Consider the following 22,636-nt stretch of genomic DNA (forward strand, 5'->3'; position numbering starts at 1 on the left):
TTAAATATGCATACACTTCCCACATCCCTTCATGGGACAAAGAAACTAGGACTGGTTCCACACCTTGAATTCCTTTCAGTACCATCAAAGGCAGAACAGAACAAGCTGGTCGCAGAAAAATTAGTTTTCGTTTCAGCCTGAATTCCTTCAAAATGCTTAAGAGGATAAGAAATTTGCAGTCAGCTCTGACTTTCTTTTCCAGTACATACATGGTGTGCAACCAGTAAGATAGATTTTACTGGTCCTTGTAAGGAATGGCAGAATCAAACCTTCACTCAAAATGGAAGAAAACAAGTTTAGTTATTGCATGCAGCATGTTAGACTGATTCCCCTTAAAATTAAATCTACCAGGTTCATTTTCTGCTTGTGAGAATTGCAGTTTTGACCATTAAGTCCTGTGCAAGTGGCCTCCAGTACCAGTCAGCCCACTCTCGAATTAAAGTTTGACTGCTGTCATGCAAAGCATCTTCACGGACTATGTTTTGACCAGCTGTGCAGCACTGAGTTACTGTTCCTTGCAGAGAAGAAAATGTTTCACTTGTATGACACGTTGCTTGCAAATCACATAGAGCATCCACACTGATATAGACACTCGAGGAAAGACAATACTATTCCTTAATATGCAGAGGTGGAAATTTTTTGAGATGAGGCTGTGTCCAGTTCTGAGGCCCCCAAAACAAAAGAGACATGGACCTGCTGGAGCAGGTCCAGAGGAGGGCCACAAAGATGATCAGAGGGCTGGAGCACGTCTGTAAAAACAGGCTGAAAGAATTGGGGCTGTTCAGCCTAGAGAAGAGACAAAGACCTTATCGGTACATTTCAGTATCTGAAGAAGACCTACAGAAAGGCTGGGCAAGGACTATTTAGAAGGGCTTGTAGTGGTATGACGAGGGGCAGTGGTTTTAAACTGGAGCAGGGTAGATTTAGGTTGGATGTAAAGAGGGAGTTCTTTACAATGAGAACAACAGGGTGTGGGCTCCAGCTACACCAGGGAAGGGTTAGGCTGGACAGTAGGAAAAAAATTTGCACTGAAAGGGTTGTGAGGCTCTGGCCCAGGCTGCCCAGGGAGGTGGTGGAGTCCCCATCCCTGGAGGGGTTTAAAAGCTGTGCAGATGCAGTGCTTGTGGGTATGGCTTGGTGCTGGGCTTGGCAGAGTAGGGTTAATGGTTGGACTTGATGATCTTGAAGGTCTTTTCCAACCTAAATGATTCCATGATTGTAAAATACTGAGACAGGTTGCGCAGGGCTGTGGTTGAGGCCCCATCCCTGGAGACATTCAAGATCAGGCTTGATGTGGCCCTGGATAGGCTGATCTAGTTGGAGATGTCCCTACTTACTTCAGGGACAAGTTCAACAAGAAGACCTTTGAGGGTTCCTTCCAACCTGATGCAATCTGTGAATCTGTGATATCTGACCCACGGTTAATTCTTCTGGACAAATTCAGAGCAGACTTACTTCAAGCTATACCCATCAAATCCCCTGAAGTTGCAATAATAAAATATGCTAGGAGGAGGATACTTACTAGTTCGAGAAAACTTATTGAACTCATTTTGGTTTTTTCTTATATATGTTCATATATGCATATTTTTTTCCCTTTTTTTAATGGATTGTTGCTTAACCCTTGCAGAACACTGAAGAAGACAATAGTCCTTGTCAGTTGGGAGTGCCTATTCAAAACTCAGTAGTGAAAAGTTATAAACCTAAATCAATCCCCACTGAGAAGATGACTGTAGGAGGTACCTCTGTGCGTGAAAATGTAACTGAGACCACTGAAGCAAGATCAATGGAGGATTATACTGAGAAGATTTCAGGAGAACACAAGTGTAGAAATATGTCAGGAAAACTAACCAGCCTTTCAGACCATGCCAATAGTAGTATGTTTTTGGGTGCAGGGGATTTCTGTGGAAATCAAATAACCACTCAAGTGCTTCAGGAGGAGGCAAAACAGCAAACTGCTGAAAATTTGAAGCTGATGTATGAGACAGAAGAAAGCTATAAACATGTTGATTTATTAATGAAAGTTGAGCAATTAAACTCAGAGCTGAACTTTCAGAATGTACGATTAACTCCAAAGAGCTCAGCTTTTGCAGAACTGAAGAAAGCCAGTGTAGGTGAGGAAGAAAACTGTGACATACAGGAAAACCTGGAATCAGTCTCTGAAAATAAACAATTATATCTTACTGTGGTCTCATTAGACAAAGAACCTGAGAATGTCAAGTCTGAGCTGAAGGTGCATAAAGTTAGATTGTCTAATGCAGCAGATGCATTGGATGATGTAGAAATGAACAAGAGAGATTGTCACGAACCATTTCTTGCAGATGAAAATGAACTAAGAACTCCAAAATTTGAGCAAGTTAGTACTGAGAACCATGAGCACGATATCGAAATGCTTCAGGCAAAATGTCAGCAATTACAGGGGGAGAGGGATATTAATATGAAAACTCTTTCCAGCTTTCAAGAGCACCTTGCTTCAGTCACAGCTGAGAGAAACGGTATTGGCCAAGAACTGACTATTTTGTTTGAAAATAAAGAACAACTGGATAAGAAGTATCAGAAGCTACAAGAGAAATTAAAAGAGCTGGAGTCAACTAAAACAGATTCTGCTGAGATCATTAGAAGATTAGAGGATGAATTAAGGACACAAACAAATCTGCTTGAGACAGCAAAATCTGATTTAAATCAGTTATCAAATGAAAAAGATCATCTTCTGCAGAAGTTGCAAAGTTTTGAAAATGATGCCATGTCTCTTGCCTCAGAAAAAGAAAAACTCCAAAATGAAGCAGCTGATTGGAAGAAGGAAAAAGAGCTCATTGTAAGAAAGTTGGAAAAGTTGCAGAGTCAATTAAGTTCATCAGAAACAGAAAATTCAAAGCTTTACAGATCTTTGGAAGTCTTACTAATGGAAAAAAGTGAACTTGCTGCTAGACTCAGCTCAGCACAGAAAGAAGTTGACCAAATGCGATGTGGAATTGAGAAGCTGAAAGTAAAAATTGAATCTGATGAGAAGAAAAAACACCACATGGCTGAAAAGCTGAAAGAGAGTGAACGGAAAGCTGACTCTCTTCTGGATAAAATAGAGAGGCTTGAAAGAGAATTGGAGATGTCAGAGAAAAATCTAGAAGATACAGTCATTCAGTCAGAGGTTGCTAAAGCAGAAGCAGAAACATTAACAATGGAGATGGAAGAGATGACAGAAAAACTGAAATTACAAATTGATGCCCTCACCTCACAAAAAGATTGTTTGGCTAAAGATTTGAAAGAAAAGCAAGAAAGAATACTTGAACTAGAATCTTCAAATCTGACCATAGCAAAACTGTTAGAAGAAAAAGAGGAAGACTATATGCAAATCAGGGATGGCTTTGAAAATACAGTGGTATTGCTGCAATCTGAGCTTAAAGATATAAGTGAGAAATTAGAGCTTTCTTGCAGGGAAGAAGCTGATGCCAGAGCAAAAGAGCAAATCTTGATTAATGAGTTGGCTCGTCTTGAGCAAGACAAAACAATACTATTACGGGAGTGTCAGGAAATAAAAAAAGAAAATACCAAATTGGATCAAACAAGGGAAGTACTTGTTCAAGAACTGATGGATTGCAAACAAAGTCTCTATGAAAAGGTGCAGGAAAATGATTCTCTTCAAAGGCAGGTGAAAGAAACAGAGGAGTTGTCTTTAGAGCTGGCACACATGCAACAGGAGCATGAGTGTTGGTACCAGGAGAAAAAAAGGCTGCAGAATTTGATTGCTGAGTTGAAGCTGAAGGAGCAACACCTTTCTGACAATGAAAGCTTTCCAGATATCCTGAATGTTCTAAAAGTGTCTTATAAGGACCTTGAGAAGGAACTGGAATCTACTGTTTGTGAGAAGAGCACTTTATATGAAAAGGTAATGCCATTTCCTTTAGGATAGAGTTTCCTTTTTAGGAGTGAGAATGAAGTGTCCTCTGAGCTTACCACTTCCTTAGTAAATTATACCTTAAAATAACTTTAACCTCAGACTTTTACAGTAAGCATCCTATTTTTAAAATTATGTTTTCAATGGAATCATGAGTTTTCATTCAAGTTCCAGAGCTGGAAAGCATGACATTGTTTTGTGTAAGATGAATGGGAATGTTGCTTGAAAGGAGGCATAGATGTTTAAGTAATCAAATAATGCAAGATAGTTTCCTCTTTCATGTAGAAGAAAAGAGGAAAGACAAATTAGTATTGGGTGAGTGAGTTTTTGTATCAAGAAAAAGAACTTTGGGAGCTCAAAGGAACATGAAAAAACAATTGGACATTTGCCATGTGGAAATAGTATTAGCCTCTTACCGTTGCGTGGAGTTGAACCAGCAATGGGAATAAAATAATCCATCTCAAAGTGCTTGCTGCATGTAAGAGAATTCTGCGGAGGTCGTGGCACATGTGTAATTCTGGTAAATTTTATTTCAGGTAAATGAACTGACTGAAAGTCATGCTGAGCTTCAAGTCAAGCTACGTGATACTGAAGGGAAGATTGCCAAATTACAGGAAGAATTTGCCACGGAAAGAAACAAGTTTGCTGAAGAAATGCAATTTATGCAAGAACATTTGGAAAAGAACAAAGTTAGTTACTCTGTGTGCAGTATTCTTGTGTTCAATGCCATATGCTAAAAGTAGAATAAATGTGTAGAGGTTGGTCAAGGGAGCTGTGCTGATGTACAGCCTCAGAGATTCTTGCTTCCAAATTTAAAAAAAAAAAAAATCATGTTCTCTTCTGAAATAGAAAGATTAGTTAATATATTTTTCCCCTCTTCCGTCTACCAAAAATATGTTTTCTTGGTGTAAAGGCCAGGTGGATATCTGGAAGTATTTCAGTGCCAAAAAATTGTCTCTACTACAGGCATTCAATGATCAAACTGAGGATGTTAGATAAAAAATGTAACATTTCTCAAGTTTGTTTTAAAGCTAAATTACTTTCAGTAGCGTTAAAGAAACTTTTCAGGACAAAGTCAAGGAAGAAACATCTCTAGAGTTGTTAACTTGTTCATATTTAATTCTTAGAGTCTGCTTTACCATCTAGATGTCTGTAGGTGTCATGTTGAAACCAGCTTAAGTGTTCTTCTAATGTATTAAAAATTCGTTTCTGTTATGGTATTGAGGATTTTGAATGGGAAAAGAAGAGATTTCAGTGACTTTGAAATCCTTTCTTGAATTACAGGCCAGCTGTCCAAAAAGTACAGTTATAAAAACGCATTAAAATTAAAATGCTTAGAAAGTGTTGTCATCTTAAACAGGGTAAGGAAAGTGACCCTTAACCTCTCAAGTCAGTCTCAGAGTGGGCAATGTTTGGAGAGGTCTAGCTTTGATTTTTGGCATTGCTGCTTCATTTAACAGTGTTAGCAAGCTTACACTTGCAGTACCCCTCATTTCATAATGTTTCTTTTTAGAAGACCCTCCTTAGCCTCCTATCCTGCCTTTTGTGTTCAGGTATTCCATTCTTTAATTCCATTGTGTTTAGCCTCTGTTAAATGCCTTTTTTTTTTTACCAAGTTGTTTTGGAAATTCAATACCATTTCAGATGTAAAGTCAAATAGTTTAAATGGGTCAACTGCTTCTCCATTGAGAAAATTCGAACTACCAAAAAATGTGCTATAACTGTTTACAGGCTCAGCTGCATCTAGCTATGTCAGAAAAAAATGAACTGACTAAGAGTTTGGAGATGGTTCAGAAAGAGTTACAAGAAAAAGAAAGTGAAATGAAAAGAGAAATATCAGAATACAAAGATAGGCTACTTCAAGCAGAGAAGGAGCATCAGGATGCACTGACAGAAGCAAATCGAAAGGTAAATTAGGAAATGGGAGGAATGGTGCTTTGAGTTTTTAATTGAATTCTGTGTATTTTATGAAATTTTGCTGATCCTATTGCAAAAGAAATTGTCTTTGCTAACAAGATTTCCAAATTCATATATATAACCTTGGAACTCAGTGTTAACTTTTTTCATACAGTAAGCAGTGAAAGGTAAATTCACTTCACAACTCAGTATGAAGTGTATATATAATTTATCTGGGACTACACATTAGAAAGCAGGAAAGCAACAGTATGGTTTAGTCCAGGAAATTGTTGTTTTAGTTGAAATGGGAAAGAAAGATTAACCACTTCAGGACATTTGGGCAAAATTGTTGGAAACGTATTTCTCAGCCACGTTGTATGCAAAAAGCCATTATCTTTTCTGTAGAAATATCTGTCTATGAATATGTATTTGAGGCAAACAGAATCATCATCATCATCATCAAATCAAATAATCTCACTGTCCATATCACCAAGAAAGAGGTTCAACAACACCAGTCCCAGTACCAACCCCTGAGGAACACCACTCATTACTTGTCTCCACTTAGACATCGAGCCATCATTGACCTTACTCTTTGCATTCAATCATCAAGTCAGTTCCTCCTCTACTAAGTGATCCACCCATCAAATCCATACCTTTCCAATTTAGAGACCAGGATGTTGTGGGGGACAGTTTCAAACACTGCACGAGTGTAGGTAGACTTGTGGACACAAACAACTTTTCAGTCTTACACTCCTCAAAACATACAAGGAAATTTGCTGAGAAATTCCTGTGGGCTGTGATACACTACTACTAATCAATGTCCTTTTTAGTGTCATAGTAATTAGGTGCTTTTTCTTTCTCCAGAATGAAGTAGAAATTGAGGCCTGTCAAGAAAAGGTGAATTCACTGCAACACTTTATCAGCTCACAAAAACTAGAAATTGAATGTTTGAAGTCAAATAAAGAAGAATTAAATAATTCCCTTAAAGAAGCTAATCAAACCTTAGGAGAACTTCTAAAAATGAAGGTAAGAAAAAGTATGCAAGCATTGCCAATTACATATGTCTCAGGGCACTGTGAATTAGAATAAACCTAGGGTTGGGAACCAGTGCTCCAGGACTTCAGCTTGACTTTGATAGAGCCTTTGTTTCACTAATAAGAGTACAGAGAGTGGAGGAAACACTGTTACTATTGATCTACATTAGAAAACTCCTGTTACATGCGCCACCACTGAGATCACCTAGAATTGGTTTATGTTGCACTAAACATAGCAGTCTATTGTCTATGCTGAACATCACAGCTGAGTTATAACCAGGATGAACCAGGAGACTGCAGTGCTTCTATTTTGTGTTTGTGAATTACTTTATTGATAAAAGATACCATCAGACAGAACTCTTAAGTATCAGCCTTGCTACATTGCTCTTGGTTCTTGGGATTTTATCAATTCAATTTTATATGGAGTTTTTATTACAGTTATTAACTAGTGTAAATCTCTGTAAACGATAAGAACTATTATCTGTGATGTTAGAATGTGGGCTCCACGTACTATGAACAACTGATAGCTGGGAACACTTCTAGATGTGCTTGGTTTGCTTTCTAGTAACACAGGTGATGTTTAACTGTCCATATAACTGAGTTTCTGTGTTCATTTTCCATTCATCTTTCTCATCTACTTTTTATTTTTGTGCTGTTTCTGTCTGTAATTGGTTGCTGGCTCCAACTCTGTATTCCCAGTTTGGGAAGAACTCTCTCTCTAAAGGAACTTTTGAAAAGATGCAGTCAGTTCAATTTACTTGCAAGTAAACACAAGAATTGCAATACGTTCCTCTTGCTCAACAGCCCTTTGTTCTATCTATTAACATCCACTGTGATGTTAATTTGTTTAATGCCAGCAGTCCAGTGATATAGTACTGTAGGAGATGTGTCAGTGACAGCAAACAGTGCTCATGTTTGTGTAACTGTGACATACAAGGCTTCTAGCTGTGTTCAACCTGTGGTTATTTGCTTGCAGCTTGGCACCAGACCAGATGAGCAGGAAGCAGCCCAGGAGGGTAGAAGTGGGTGGAAAGGAATGGTCTGCTGCATCTCAGAATAGTAAATTTGAGCTGGAATTTAGAGTACAAAGCAGTTCTGTCTGGGTTATCTTGTCTCTGTGGTGGTAAGATGTGTTAGGGAAGGAAAGTAAAGGAGACTCAGAAGACTTTAGAGTATTAGGTTGAAATCTGTTACTTTGAAAGCAGCACCTTCATATGCCATGTCAGTGAAGTGATAACAAGTAGAAAAAGGACTACTGCATCATAGTTCATTCTAAGGGGTAGGATTCAAGTTTCATCATCAGTAATCTGAACATTCATAATTCTCAGTATATCTAAAGATAATAAGTCTCCTTTATTGGTGTTTAAATTCTTGTTTTTCTGCTGAGTTAATCACCTGTACATACCTGTCTGGTAAGAGAACTTCCATGTTTCCTGCAATAAAGGAGCTGCTATAATGAGGTTGTATGGAAACAAGCAAAGAAAGTCCACATTGCAATCATGCTTTACAGTTAATATTGCATAACAGTTGAGCTTCCATTTGATATTGTAATGTTTAAATGGAAGAATTATGTTTCTGGTATAATAACTAAATTTCTTATTTTCTAGGCTGATAATAGTAACCTTATAGTTCAGCTGAAGAAGGAAAATGAATTTGCCCACAATGAAGTGCAGCTGTGGATGCAGTCCTGTAAGCAGATGGAACAGGAGAAGGAAATGTTGCAGAAACAGCTAGCTGAATGTGACGAACTATCTACGTCAAAGAAAGAAGGTGACCAAATCTAGATTCAGTCTTAATGGTTTCTTAGAAGTGCATTAGTTTGTAGAAATCTTTTTCCCTAAAACTTCCATTTGCATATGCGGCTTTAATAGAGAGCATCATTCTTAATTGGTATAAAAAAGTACAATTACAAATGTGTCAGAACAGTTTCAAAACTCAGTGCATCTTCTTAAGCTTTCAGAGGCAACTGTAGATTATGAATATACATTTTAAACATTGCATTTTTGTGGCTAAAAAAGACTTAAGGAAGAAGGGGAGTCTTCTTTATAACTAAACTTTGTGTATGGATTCTTTTATCATTTTCCAGCAAGCTTTCCCCTCTGATTCTTATGCTTTGTTCTTTATATTTGGGCTCATCTCATGGGATGCACTGTGTTATAAACGATGCTTAAAATTAGGGGTTTGTAATTTGAGTGGTCAGAAAATATTTTTCTGTGCATTGGTCAAGAATTCTCTTCAAATTGTGCATGTTTGTTCTCTATTTAGCAGATACATTATTTGTAAAATGTAACTGAGTTTGTAATACACTGTCACTTATTTTTGTTATAGTTGCATGGTTACAGGACAAATATAATTAAAAGATGTGTGAGCATTGCATTATAAATTCTTACATGTGCAGCTTTTTCAATGTCAGTTATATGAACATGGATACTTTGCTTTGAAAGGTGCTGAAGAGAATGCCGTTGTGGAAGAAATTAACCGCAAGCTGGAAGAATTACAGGAATCTACGGAAGTGAAAATCAGAGAAGCAAATGAGAACTTGGAGAAATACTCCTCACTAATTGTTAAATATTATAAACTAGAGGAAGAAAATGACATGCTAAAAACACAAGTCATTTTGTTGAGTGGTCAGCTGAAACAGCCAGCAAGTGATGTTGTCAGCACTCCTTTGCTGAGTTCAGATAACTCTTTAACAGTGAGTAATCAGTCTATCAAAGAGATGAGGTCAGGTGAAGATACTACTAAGCTTTCTAGTAAAAGGCAGAGATATGAAGACAATGGGAAAGATAATGAAGAACCCAGATGCCCTATGCCAGAGACTTCATCAAAGAAAAAAAGGAAGGGTGATATCTTTCAAAAGCTGCTGGACCAGGAGAACACAGATGATGAGCCAGATGGGCTTCCAGAAGTAGTGGAAAAAGGTATTTATAAAACTCTATCAAGGTAAACATTCTCTGAGCATAACATGTTTTTTTTTCCTCTTGTTTTGCTGACTTAGTTTTACTCTAAGTAGGTGACTTTTTTTAGTAGGTGAAAATAGTGGAAATGGAAGGTGTGCCAGTGCAGTGCCAGTGCCATGTCAGTGTTTGTGGAGCTGTATTGTTAGAGCAGCATAAACCATTTATGCTGGTTTCATAACTGCCCTTCTGCTAAGAGTTAAATGATCTTGACAGTGACAACTTCATAGCCCGTTGTGTTGCACGTGTTAGAGGCTAAGGTAATGATGTATAAAAGCAACTGAGGTTTGCTGACTGAGGACTTGCTCTAGTCATTTAAAAAGCATTATTTGAACCATTCACTGAAACTTACAGGGGAATGGATGTGAATGAATCTGAATCTTACAGGCCACAAGGTGGGTGTGCTGGAGTACTGTGCTGCTGTGATGGAGTCATGCTTGCTCTCTCAATAGCCCCGCAGTTCTTTCACTGTTACTCCTTAGGAGATCAAAGAGGCAGTTCATAGCTATGCAAGGTCTGGATGGCAAGTGGTTGGTGTCAAGGGCTGCAGGGGTACTCTGCAAAAGGAGGTCAGGGCTGCCCTGTACCAGGCATGGTCATATCCAGCTGGCTCTAAAGGGCAAAACCATGCACCAAAATGGAACCAGTAAGAGGTATTTGTCTGAGCTCTGTGAAAGCATAAAGGCAGTAAATGCTGAGGTGAACGAAAAACAATGCTGGGGCTGGAGAGATGGGAGTAATGCTGAAGCAAAGTATCATGAGCAGAGCGTGAGGGTGGTGGTGGTCTGAACAGGGGCAGGAGCTGGAGGGAAGCCCAAGGCAGGCTGAGAGGAGACAGAGAATGAGGTACAACACCAGAGGACTGACAACCAGGGGGTTTTTCCATGCCTGAATAATTGAGTTAAAAACAAGGAACAGGATCTGACCTCTGTCTCCTGCACTCCCATCTCCTCACTGAAGTTGTAGTGTGCCACACAGCAGAGGAGTCTAGGTGTCTAGAGGAAAGCCAAAATATTTTCCCCAAGTGTTTGCTTATTTGTTTGTGTGTTGGGTTGAAAATTCCCCCCAACATTAAATTGCCAGACCAGCCCAGGTTGGAAGCAAATGAAGCTGTGTTTACAAGCGAAACTACAATCTGCAATGAAATGCAATGAATATGTACAAAATGCACAATATTTACAGGTATTTACAATTTATAAACAGCACAAGAATCCCCCCTGGCCAAAAACCAGGGGAGCTAATAGCTTCCCCTTCCCTGCTCCCCTCCTTGCCCCCCTGGACACAAAGGGACAAGAGTAAGAGCAGAGAATTATTTTTTAGTACTGAGCCAAAACACAGAACACAGGCAAGGTCAGCAAAGCCAAGCAGAAGCAAGTTAGTGTCTCCCAGAGCAAGGAAGCTGAAAAGAGAGAAAGGTAATATATACAACCCCACTTTATTGATAGAGTGTCCAATAGGGTTGTTTAGAACTTAAAATTATTTTCCTTTTTACACCCAATGGTGATTTATTTACATTCTACCACTTTTTGTTCAACATCTGTGGAAATTTTTAAAGGTACAGCCTAAAACTACTACAGCTTTCCTTTTATTTATTTCAATACCAGACTCAGTAATTAAAAAGTGTGTTAACTTGCAACACATTAAAGATGTTCCAATTCCCTGGTTCAAAACTGTCTTGCCTGCAGCAGTAATCTATTGCCATCTTCATGAGAGTTCAGTTTCATTCTACCCTGAATGCAATGAAATTAGGTAGCCTGGTATTTCATATAAGGATTCACTGTAGCAGAGAGTAACTGAGAAAATTGCACACATTGGGTCTTGAAAAATACGTTATACATTCAACTAGCTAATTGCAATTATTAAAGGACAAGCCACAGAGATACTGAGTTGTCTCAGCTTCAGTGATCACTCCTAAAAGTCAGGATTTCTAAGTCACCACACAATTTGCATTTCATTTTCTTACCAGTATTGTAATTTTCTGGAAAGACACCTGTTTTGAGGACACATCTGCTTGTTAATGTTTGACTTCTAGGCTAACTAGATAATGGACAGTCTGTAACATTATAGTTCTAGGCAGAGAAAAATAGGAAAAATCAAGACCATTGTGTCATGATGTTATGTTCCAACTGAATTCTAATAAAACCAATGCATGTTCTCAGACTGAAGTTATTCTGAAGATACTAAATGTACCTGTAAAGAAAAAGATCAAACTCTTTCTGAAAAACCAGCCCAGAATGCCATCCATGTCCTGGACTGCATCAAAAAAAAAATGTGACCATTAGGGTGAGGGAGGTGATTCTCCCCCTCTACTCTTGTGAGACCCCACCTGGAGTACTGCATCCAGTTCTGGTATGTCTCCACAGCACAGGAAGGGCCTTGAATTGCTGGAGCAGGTCTAGAAGGAGGTCCATGAGAATTATTAGAGGGCTGAAGAACTTCCCTTATGTGGACAGGCTGAGAGAGTTGGGGTAGTTCAGCATGGATAAGAGAAGGCTACAGGGAAACCTTATAGCAGCCTTCCAGTATCTGAAGGGGCCTACAGGAGCACTGAGGAGGGACTTTCTACAAGGGCTTGTTATTATAAGATGAGGGGGAATGGCTTCAAGCTGGAAGAGAGGATATTTAGACTGGGTATTAGGAAGGAATTCTTCACAGTGAAGGTGGTAAGACACTGGAGCGTGTTGCCCAGGGAAGTTGTGGATGTCCCCTCCCTGGAGTTGTTCAGGGCCAGGTTGGATGACAGCTGGAGCAACCTAATCTAGCAGGGGAGTTCAAACTAGATCTTTAAGGCCCCTTCCAACTCAAACCATTGCATGATTCTATGATTGCTGTTGTACCTTGGCTATAATTTCCAGGGCTTGCATATGAATTTTGGTATACACAAGATCTGTTCATCAGTCTTTTGGATCCATAGAACAGATTACTAATTTTAATCAGTTATTTTTATCCCTGTTGTGAAAAAAGAGACCTGTTTGAGAAAATACCACCTTTTAGCCATTTTTCATGGAAACTCTTTATTTTTCAGGGTTTGCTGATATTCCCACTGGAAAGACTAGCCCTTACATTTTACGCAGGACAACTGCAAATCTATCAGGCAGTCACTGTCTGGCTTCCCCAGGTGGGAGGTTGCCTTTACTTACACAAGAAATACAGAAATGCAGACCAGACAAGCTTGGTGAGCGCTCTTGTTCAACACCTGGTGGCAGCAAACCACAAAAGGTAACTTAAAATGTATTTGAATATGAAAGCCATGGGGAAAATGAATACATTCTCCGAATATATTCATTTTTCTAAGTAAGTTTGAGGGCATATCATAATTATTTGCATTTCTCAACAATACAGTGAAGATAAGATCATAAAGAGTAAATCACTAAAACATCACAGAGGTCTTCACCATGCTAACAGTCTGCAAAGTGTTCCTGTGATGTAATTTGTGACCCTTTGAGAAATATCAGTAAAACATGCTCGTATTTTCAGTTTCTTATAATGGATATTAAACAGCAGATATTCCTTATACTGTGGTTTCTTAGGTTTCAGAAAAGTAAACAGAGAAGGAAATAATCTCGGGGAGTTTGAGTTGAAGCTTAAATTTTTCTGCTAAGAACCTTTTTGGAATTCCAGATTTGAAATGCTGTAAAATAACTACAGATAATTGAGGGACTGTACAACATATAATTAGGGAACATTTAGATGGTAAAAAACCTGACCTTTAATATTAATGCTTGCCAGATTTTAAGGTTATTGAAACAAATAAAAATACAGAATTAGGTTTTGAAAGCTGATTTTTATTAAAAAAAAAAGATTAGTAAGTGAAATTTACAATAACTTTGCAAGTGTTTTTGGTTATGCCACACTGCTGAATGTTTCACAGTACATCAGGATAAGGCATTCTTTATAAGCTGATGCAAATGCTTTGCAAATTATAGAAAAATGTTCAATCTTTAGGACAGAAATAAACCTTTTGTCTGAAATCTTTTTAACCATGCTATCTCAAGCTAAGCAGTAAGAGAATAGTTACTATGTATTGATTCCTCTTTACATGAGAGCTGCATAGAAATACACCAGTATATAAAAGTCCTTCCAGTTTGCCAGGTTACACAAAAGCATTCTCTCAGCAATCAGTGGCATCTGTTGCACAGCCAATAGTGAAGCCATAAAGCAAGAGAACAACTTTTTTTTTTTTTAATGCACCTATTTTCTGTTAGCACATAAAGTATGGTGGCAAGATACTAAAAGTAAGTAAAGGCAAGCGCCACACATAGTTTACTGGAGAGATAGATAGATAGATAGATAGATAGATAGATAGATAGATAGATAGATAGATAGATAGATAGATAGATAGATTTTTTTGAGGCCTGAAAGCACCATGGGGAAGACCAAAGCTGTATTTTGAAGTGAGACTGAATCCACTGAATTCTTGTATGTTGTTTCAAGGGTTAATTTACCCTACTTGCCAAAATTTGCTGCTTCTTACAGACGTTGGCTGAAGATCTGTGTTTTATTACTGTTTCATTAAGTGATGGCAATAAATTTTCTTTACACTCATTTATGTATGTTTCCCTTTAGCTTTAGGAGCAAATGGAGGGTACTGGCCATAAAGAAACTCAGTAGTGCAAAAAAGAAAGGAAGCTTTGGCCACAAAAAAATTGCATAGTAATCACCTGCCAGCATGGTGTAGGCTTGTAGCGCTTGCTGACCGTAGTCAAGGCTACAGCAAATAACAAGTAATCAGTAACAAATCGATTTAGTTTAACTGTGGGAGGGATTTCCCAAATAGTCCACTTTGCCTAAGCTTGTATTGTCCAAATCTAAGGACAAGCTACTCCTTACCTTCAACTGTATAGCAGAAATTAAGATTTCAGGGTAGTTTTTCCTTCGGTGTGTAAATACGCAGAAATCATCAGTTCCAGGAATTTGTGCCCTTCTCTCTTGGACATTGCTGGATTATATCTATTTGGTTTATTTTGAGATGACATACACCTGGGAATTCCTGGAGGAATTGCTCATAACATCATTCCATTACTTATTGAAACTATCAAAATGTGGTGTTTCATGCTTTATATGAATACAGTAATTGGTATGTCTTGTTTTAAAAGTGAAATAAGCCTTGTTTCCTTCTGTTTGACAGGTACTCTTGTATACTTCATTTCAGATACCCAGTTTCAAACTGTTGCAAATTTCTCAGGGCATTTAAGATGTGCCCTGTCATTTTCATGCCTGATTTTATTCATTTTCCAATGTGAATTTAATGCAGAGTCGAAATTGAGTGCTTTGACTGCTCATCAGTTAAAATGTGAAAGCAGTGGTTTCTATCTAGATGTCAGTAAAAGAAGTGACAACTATGTTTGATGTTTTCAGAATATGTACAGGAAAATCGAAATACAGAACTCAGTACACCATACCTGGTATCTTAGTAAACAGATCCAGAGTACTGTCTCTTCCTGGTTTAGCTTTTTCCTGCTCCTAGCAAATAGCTGGCCAGCTGTATAGCAGATACTGCATCTTACACCACACCAGAACCTTATCGAGTCTCACTGTATTGTATATTTGTGTGACGTATTCAAAATATTTTTATCTGGTTTTGACATTTATGGGTATGGTTTTGGCAAATTCTCAGTATTTAGCCTTTTGGCCTTGCTACATAAAGCTAAGACAGTTTTCTATTACCAGTAAACCAGGACATTTTTGTTTGTGTTACAGGTAACTGTTGGACCACAGCCCCAAGCGGTAACAACTTTTCTGTCAGTGAAATCTATGCTAAGATCACCGCTTTGCCAGTATATGCTACCAAGAAAAACTGCCTCTGATAATACTAGGGAGAATCATATGGTGGACAAAGATAAAAACTCTCTTAATGAGCAAGGGCTACCTGAGCAAGATGAGCAGAAAGAAAATTGTAAGGTGCAGTAAACCTGTATGGACTTACTCACAATTCATAGTAATTGTTAATCAAAAAACAGTTTGTGAAATAAATGTTAGAACTTTATGGAGAGCAGAGTTTTCTCTTATCCAGTGTTTAACACTATATATGGGTTCTGCAGAGCTTGTCCTTGAATATTTACTAATATCTATAGTCACTCAAACTTGTGGAATAAGAATGAAGAAACAGATATTACTGATCTGCTTTAGAACTTTTGGTAAATAATTCTTTATAAAACTGTTAACAAAAGTCTTGGAAAATGTGGACTATGTGTTGCCATGGAGTTCATTCTTGCCATTTTGACTGTACTGAAGGTTGATTTGCAAATGGAAACTAAACTCACCAAATTATCACTAAAAGAATTGGGTTCTTGGAAAAATGAGGCAAATACTATTGGATAATTCAAAATGAATCAGTGACTTAATTTGCAAGTGGAAAACCAAATATAAAACCAGATATACAATTCATGCAGTGCACAGATCCAGTGCACTGTACCTTGGTATCCCTTCTGCTAGATGGATTAACATTCTGCAAGGAGGGATGAGGCCTGATGAGAACAAACCCAGAGAGGACTGTCAGGTTTCCTGGAATGTAAGCATCTGCCAGTCCATCTCTTTGTACTTCCCAGCACACTGGCTTTGACCCTAGCTGAAGGTCTTAAAATGTTCATCTTCACCTCTGAGAACAGCCCTTGGCCAGCCAGTAAGCCTCAGCAAACAGAGGGTGGGCACTATGTACCTGGCAGAAAGGACACCATGACAACCAGCTGTGCTTGCTCTACCAGTAGTGGCTGGCTGCTCATTCTCTGCAGGTCACCCTTCACCCTGAAAATACTTGGCCTCAAATGTGTCACTTTTCATGAAAATCGTCACAGACTTGTCCCTGTTGTAATCAGAGTGGATGTACAGGAGAAGTGGTCAGGTGTCAACAAACGTCTGCAGAGAATGCCCTGAGTCAGCCTCATACATGAAAAATCCTATTTGAGATCCCAAAAGAAGGTAGCTAACCTGGAAATAGAATTTAAGATTCCAGTATCACCAATATAAAAAAATAACTGCATCTAGTTCATGATAGTGTACTTTAATTTTGGAAAACTCATTACAAATAAGCTTATCAAGCTTGGACTTGTGGATTTCAAGGGTCTAATTGGGCCTGCTCAGTAGTGCAGAGCAATTTTGTGCAAGAGAAAAGGGCAACATCAACAAAATCAGTCATTTTCCAGCTGAAAAGAAATTGCTTTCCAATAATTCACATTGCTTGTGCTTGCCTACCTGGGCTAAGTATCAGGACAATCAAGCTCCCTGTGCATGAACAATAGTGCTCCAACAGAGAGGCATTTTCACTTTATTCTTCTAATAGAAAGATGCTGTTTCTGCTTTCAACAAAAGTGGGTATTAATGTTTCTTACTACTTAAAAAAGATTCCTTATCTTAAAGACAATACTTTTGTCCCAGATTGAATTTTCAAGGTACAAGTGCTTCTCTAAGGTAAGATAAAAAGATTCTACTTCAAGCTGAGTTAGTTTTACACTCGAGTGTTTTTCTCTCTTTGCATAAACTTTACACAACATCATTCTGCCTTGCTTGCAGGGTTGTCTGATGGAATGCAGTTTATGAGAACAAATAATCTACTCACTGGTCTAACTGAAAAACCTTTGAAGAAATTCAGCATATCTCAAATAAGTCTAACAGTATAAGCCAAACCAAAATATTGCATAAAGTTTAAAAGAACAAATGCCTTATATTCAAGCTATCTATCTATCTATCTAGAAATACCTGTGGTTGGAGTTGGATCAGTAGATCTTGTGGCTTTTTCTTAAACATCTGTGTTGTTTGTTAATTCAAGTAATTAGGTAATTCAAACAATCCTTGTGGCACTCTGCCTAGAGGATCTTCCAGGGAGACTGAAAGAGAGGCCCATCTTAAAAAATGCATTTTGATTGCCTCATTTTGTGTCTGTGTACCAACAAAGCTGCTCATAAAAGGTAAATTATTTCAGGTAAGGGTTTTGCCTTCAAATTATTTAGGGATCATATGTGGAATTGTAGCAATTAAAAACAAAAAAATAACTCTACTGAGGTGGGAGCATGGATGTGAAAACAATAGGAAAAAAGCAAGAAAACCGGTGTTGTTTTCTTTTATCCCAATCATTGTTTTCCTATTTTAATCTGATGGCTTGAAAAGTTCCACTTGGAAAAGAGTGTGAAAAAAAAAATCTATCTTTAGAAAGCTGTCTAATTTTTCCCAGACACATTTAAATGACTTTCTTATAATGAAGTAAGTAAATGTCACTAAAAGAAAGGATTGAGGTTTTAATAGTTACTTATTTTCCTACTTGGCCATGTTTGTAGTTTACAAACCCTTAGATTTTGGTAAGTGTGAAATGTTTGCATTTTGGAAGATTGCAATGCCTGTTAATTTTCAGTAACTAGTTTGAATTTAATCTTAGCTCTTTGGTACATGGGTTAATACAGGTTAAGATTTTCAGGAAATCTTAAGTTACTTAAGTAACTACAATACTGAAATCAATTGAAAATGAGCCTTAATTATCTACATTGTGTTGCAAACTGATGAGACTTCAGGTCACAGCTCATGTATCAGAACCAGTTTTCAACCTGTCCGTGAATCAAGCATGCAGTAGAAAAAACCCAAAGGCCTCATCAGAATTCCCTGTAAAGAGATTGCACAAGGCATATTTTGTCAGTGTGGCTATCCATAACAAATGAAAGAACATTTCCATCTGGATTTCTAGTCTGATTGTGAAAGTTCCTGTAAAGATGTCTTTGGTTCCCTGGTGCTGTTTGTAGCGTGCTAAGCTGATTATTACTATAGTGATCCTGTGCTACGTCACAGGAAGATGCATTAGCTCTTCTTTATTGTCCTGTTTGCCCAAGGTTTACATTGTAATTGGAGTAAAATCTAGTTTGCTGTCCTAATTAATTTTGAATGCTCTCTCAAATGCCCAAAGTTGTAAGTGTTTCAGGAATGCTGGTGTCCTTTTGCTGTGCACCCATACAGCTGATGGAAGGGTTTGATTCATTTGTGATGTTCAGTTCTTTCTTCAGCTTTTGAACTAGTTGTCTCCTTTTTACCTAGTAAGGAAAGTGAAACACAAAGGGAGGGTTTGGCTGCTGCACTTCCATGAACCATTACTAAAGGACAGTGTTTGAACTGATCTCTCATATATTAGAATTTAAAATACTCCCAGGTCAGATCCTGCTGTGATTTCTGGAACCCATCTAGCTGCCTCAGGAGTTCCCCAAGCCTTGAACACAGGAGCAGCGCAGCAGTGGAAGGCCTGAGACAGTCCTATGCTTCCTGTGGCATAGCCACGGTCTAATTAACTACCATTTGGGTAGAGTTTGCATAGCACTTAAAAAACTTAATCCTTAGTAGGAGAAATGCCACTTATTGAACATGGCCTGAGCTACTTTTTCAAGCATCAGCTTCCAGAAGATGCTTTGCGCTGCATTGCAGTTCCACTCTTGGGTACAGTTGGCTTGAAGCAGGATTACTCAGACAGGTCTGCTAGTCCAGTAAATGTCAGTGGGCTAGAAGGATGGAGCTGAAGAAAGAGACACATTCTCTCCATCTTACTAGTGTTGATGATGTGCCCTACAATGGATGCAAATTAATATACTTAAAACAGAGGAAGAAAAATGCCAGGTGGAGCCACGGTAAATTCGAATCTGTCTCGTCTCAGGTATGCATGCTGGACACTAATCCTATAGGACCCTAAAACCCTGACAGCAGTGACAGAGAGAAGTGCAACACACATCTAATGGGGATTTTCTGTGTACTATACATTGCAAATGAGTTCCTTTTTAGGCAGGGAAACATAGCTGAACAATGTAAATACTCTGTACAGTAGGGAAAGTAGTATCACTCCATGGCCCAGGTGCCACCTTTGTGGTGTGAACATGAATTTGTTATAGAACTGGTTTCAGATGCCTAATCCTTGTTCTGCTGTTTGATATTTCAGCTGTCTAACCCTTAAAATGAGTCCATCTCCCTCTGCTTTTGCTACCTTATCCTAAATAGCCACAAATCCCCAAAGGCTGCAGAAAACAGTAATTGGAAGCAGCTGTTTGAGCTTTTTTAAGATGTTGATAAATACACGGTGCACTACTGTGAAAGCAGATTGCAATAGCAGTATTCAAAAGCAATGTTGTGGACTTGCTTAATATATGGACTAGTGTATATATAATTTCAGTGACAGGAGGCAGGCACATCTCCTCTGTGCGTGTGCATATTCTCTGACACTTACAGGCACACCCAAACACTTGTTTCTGTGTAGAGTTCAGAAATTATATGGAACTTAGCTATTTTATGGCTGCATCCTGTTTTTCTCAGTCTGCTTAGGTTTTTGCATTGTTTTATTTGTCTTCCTGGAAACTTTTTTAACAGTTGACAAATTCTCCCTTGACAACTCAGCTGCTGAAATACTTAGGTGAGTGCACTGATGATTGATGGGTGCACAGAAAAAATCAGCAGCTTTCTGTATTTTGCTTTTCTGCTGCTGTGCTTCATAAATTAAACAGATGAAGGCTTAGTGAGAATCTGCTCTCAGTTCTGGATGGATGGTGTTTCAGGGTTCCTTTATTTAGAAGGCCTGCTGAGTACCACGTGAAATACAGTGTAAGTGCATTTGATATTTTGAGGGAAGGTTGTCTTTTTCACAAAGGACAGTGTTCTGGATTTGCTTGGTCTTGTGCTGAAAAATAATGTTTTCAGTACTATTGTTGATATTTAAAGATATTAGTCAGATATAGTCATTGCCTGTCACTAAGTGATAGAAGATTTTATTTCTCCTAAGGAGCATTGTTCAGATCCTTTTAAATTAACTTAGATTCAGGTTGTGGAGGTTAAAGTAGGAATGGAGATGACTGATACTTTGTCAATTTCTTGTGAGCAATTACAGAGGGAAGGAATCTGTTTTGTGATTCCCAGATCTCCCACTTTCTTAACTGTTTAACTTGGTTAGCTGCTCTTTTGCATCTCTTTAACTCTCATGTCTGGCTTCTGCTATTATCTTCAGATTACAAATCTTCTGCTGAGACAGGCTGTTACACATGGAAGTATTGGCTTATATCAAAGAATTAAATAACAATCTCCCACTAACTGCACATCCCCTTACACAGTGTTTTCAGTATGAATGGAAAGGGTACCAAATGACTGGCTTGTTCAGGCATCTTGATCCCTGTTGCTGGCTGCTTAGACACAGCAGCATGCTGCCTGTGTTGTAAGCATCATTTTAATGTGCTAAAATGGAAAAAAAGAAATGTAGTGCATCAGCTGCAGGAAAAAGAATAGCACCAGGCACCAGTATAGACTGGGGGTTATCCTGCTGGAAAGCAGCTCCATGGAGAAAGACCTTGGAGTCCTAGTGGACAGCAAATTGTCCTTGGGACAGAAATGTGCCCTTGTGGCCAAAAGGGCCAACAGCACCCTGGGGTGCATGAGGAAAAGAGTGTCCAGCAGGTCTAGGGAGGTTCTTCTCCCCCTCCACTCTGCCTTGGTGAGACCACACCTGGAATGCTGTGTCCACTATTGGGCTCCCCATTTCAAGAGAGACAGAGACCTGCTGGACACAGTCCAACAGAGAGCTACAAGGATGATTAAGGGAATTGAACATCTCTTCTATGAAGAAAGACTGTGAGACCTGGGAGTGTCTTGAGAAGGCTGAGAGGGGATCTTATCAGCATCTATGAATATCTGAGGGGTGGGTGTCAAAATGAAAGTGCCAGTCTCTTTTTGGTGGTGCCCAGTGATAGGACAAGGAACAATGGGTACAAGCTAGAACAGAGATTCCACTCAACATGAGGAGACACTTCTTTGCAGTGAGGGTGGCAGAGCACTGGAACAGTCTGCCCAGAGAGATTGTGGAGTTTCCTTCACTGGGGACTTTCAAAACCTACCTGGATGCGTTCCTGTGCAGCCTGCCCTAGATGATCTTGCTGTGGCAAGGGGGTTGGACTTGATCTCTAGAGGTCCCTTCCAACCCCTAAACATTCTGTGATAGCATTGAAAGTTCTGCCAAAGCTTCCAAAATCATAGGATGTTTTAAGTTGGTAGGGACCTTTAATATAGTTTCTGAGTAGAATTCACTGTATTTGGCTATAAGTTAGAACTGTAAGGTGGGAAAACTAAAGTCTGATGCTTTGAAAAAAGACACATCCTACCCTGTTGTAGGATTGGTGCTGTAACAGCTGTATTCCATACCCTGTGAACTGGTAAAGAGTGCATGGTGCTCTGATGAGCTCTAACAAAGGAGAGCAATCCCCACTTGTTTCTTATCCCATATCTCTTCACCAGCAGAGCAAAGTGTGGGCAAGCCTCCTGATTTCAGCCACCACAGTTGCTATGTCTGCATTACTGCCTAGGGTACGTTGTAAAAATGTTGATGAGAATGTGATTGCTGGCTTGCTGTAGCAGGCAGTAGAATTCCACAAATTCACATCAACCCTGTGGTACACCAGGGATACTTCTATAAATTCAGTAATGCAGCTATGATTATTCTTCTCCTCGCCTCTCAATTAACCAGTACTGCACATACTGTTCCATGTCAAATATCTTATTTTGTCAGATGGCAGAGAGCAGTGTTGTTCTCTTTTCAAATTGCTGGTTTGATTTCTGGCAGTACTTGATTGCTTTAAAATGTGCTTTCTGCATCCATTTTCCTCAATACTTAATTAACTGGAGAAAAAGACTGAAATGGGGTTTCAGTTAAGTAGGTATTTCAGTTTTGTCCCCACCATCTCATTCATTTATTTTCTCTAGCTCACTGAAATAGTCTCAGAGACTTTTATCTTTCATTTGTAAGAAATTTTGCAGTCCAGATTATATCTCCTATAGCTAAATCCCTCTGGAAAGCGCATCCCATGCTGGGAAGAAGCACAGAGGCAAGACTGCTGAAGGGGTAGTGAAAAGCAATCCAATAT

General features: G+C 38.8%; 1 protein-coding gene across 1 annotated transcript in view; it reads left to right on the forward strand.

Moving 5' to 3' along the window:
- Positions 1–15,686, forward strand: part of CENPF (centromere protein F) — a 41,630-nt gene extending 25,944 nt beyond the window's left edge. The window contains exons 12-19 of the mRNA XM_054399000.1: positions 1,628–3,880; positions 4,426–4,578; positions 5,621–5,797; positions 6,650–6,811; positions 8,427–8,589; positions 9,264–9,740; positions 12,802–12,995; positions 15,477–15,686. Of these exons, the coding sequence (XP_054254975.1) occupies positions 1,628–3,880; positions 4,426–4,578; positions 5,621–5,797; positions 6,650–6,811; positions 8,427–8,589; positions 9,264–9,740; positions 12,802–12,995; positions 15,477–15,686 (3,789 nt within the window). The remainder of the gene's footprint in view (positions 1–1,627; positions 3,881–4,425; positions 4,579–5,620; positions 5,798–6,649; positions 6,812–8,426; positions 8,590–9,263; positions 9,741–12,801; positions 12,996–15,476) is intronic.
- The last annotated feature ends 6,950 nt before the right edge of the window (positions 15,687–22,636 follow it).

Source organism: Indicator indicator, chromosome 2, assembly GCF_027791375.1.
Source record: "Indicator indicator isolate 239-I01 chromosome 2, UM_Iind_1.1, whole genome shotgun sequence".
NCBI lineage: Eukaryota > Metazoa > Chordata > Aves > Piciformes > Indicatoridae > Indicator > Indicator indicator.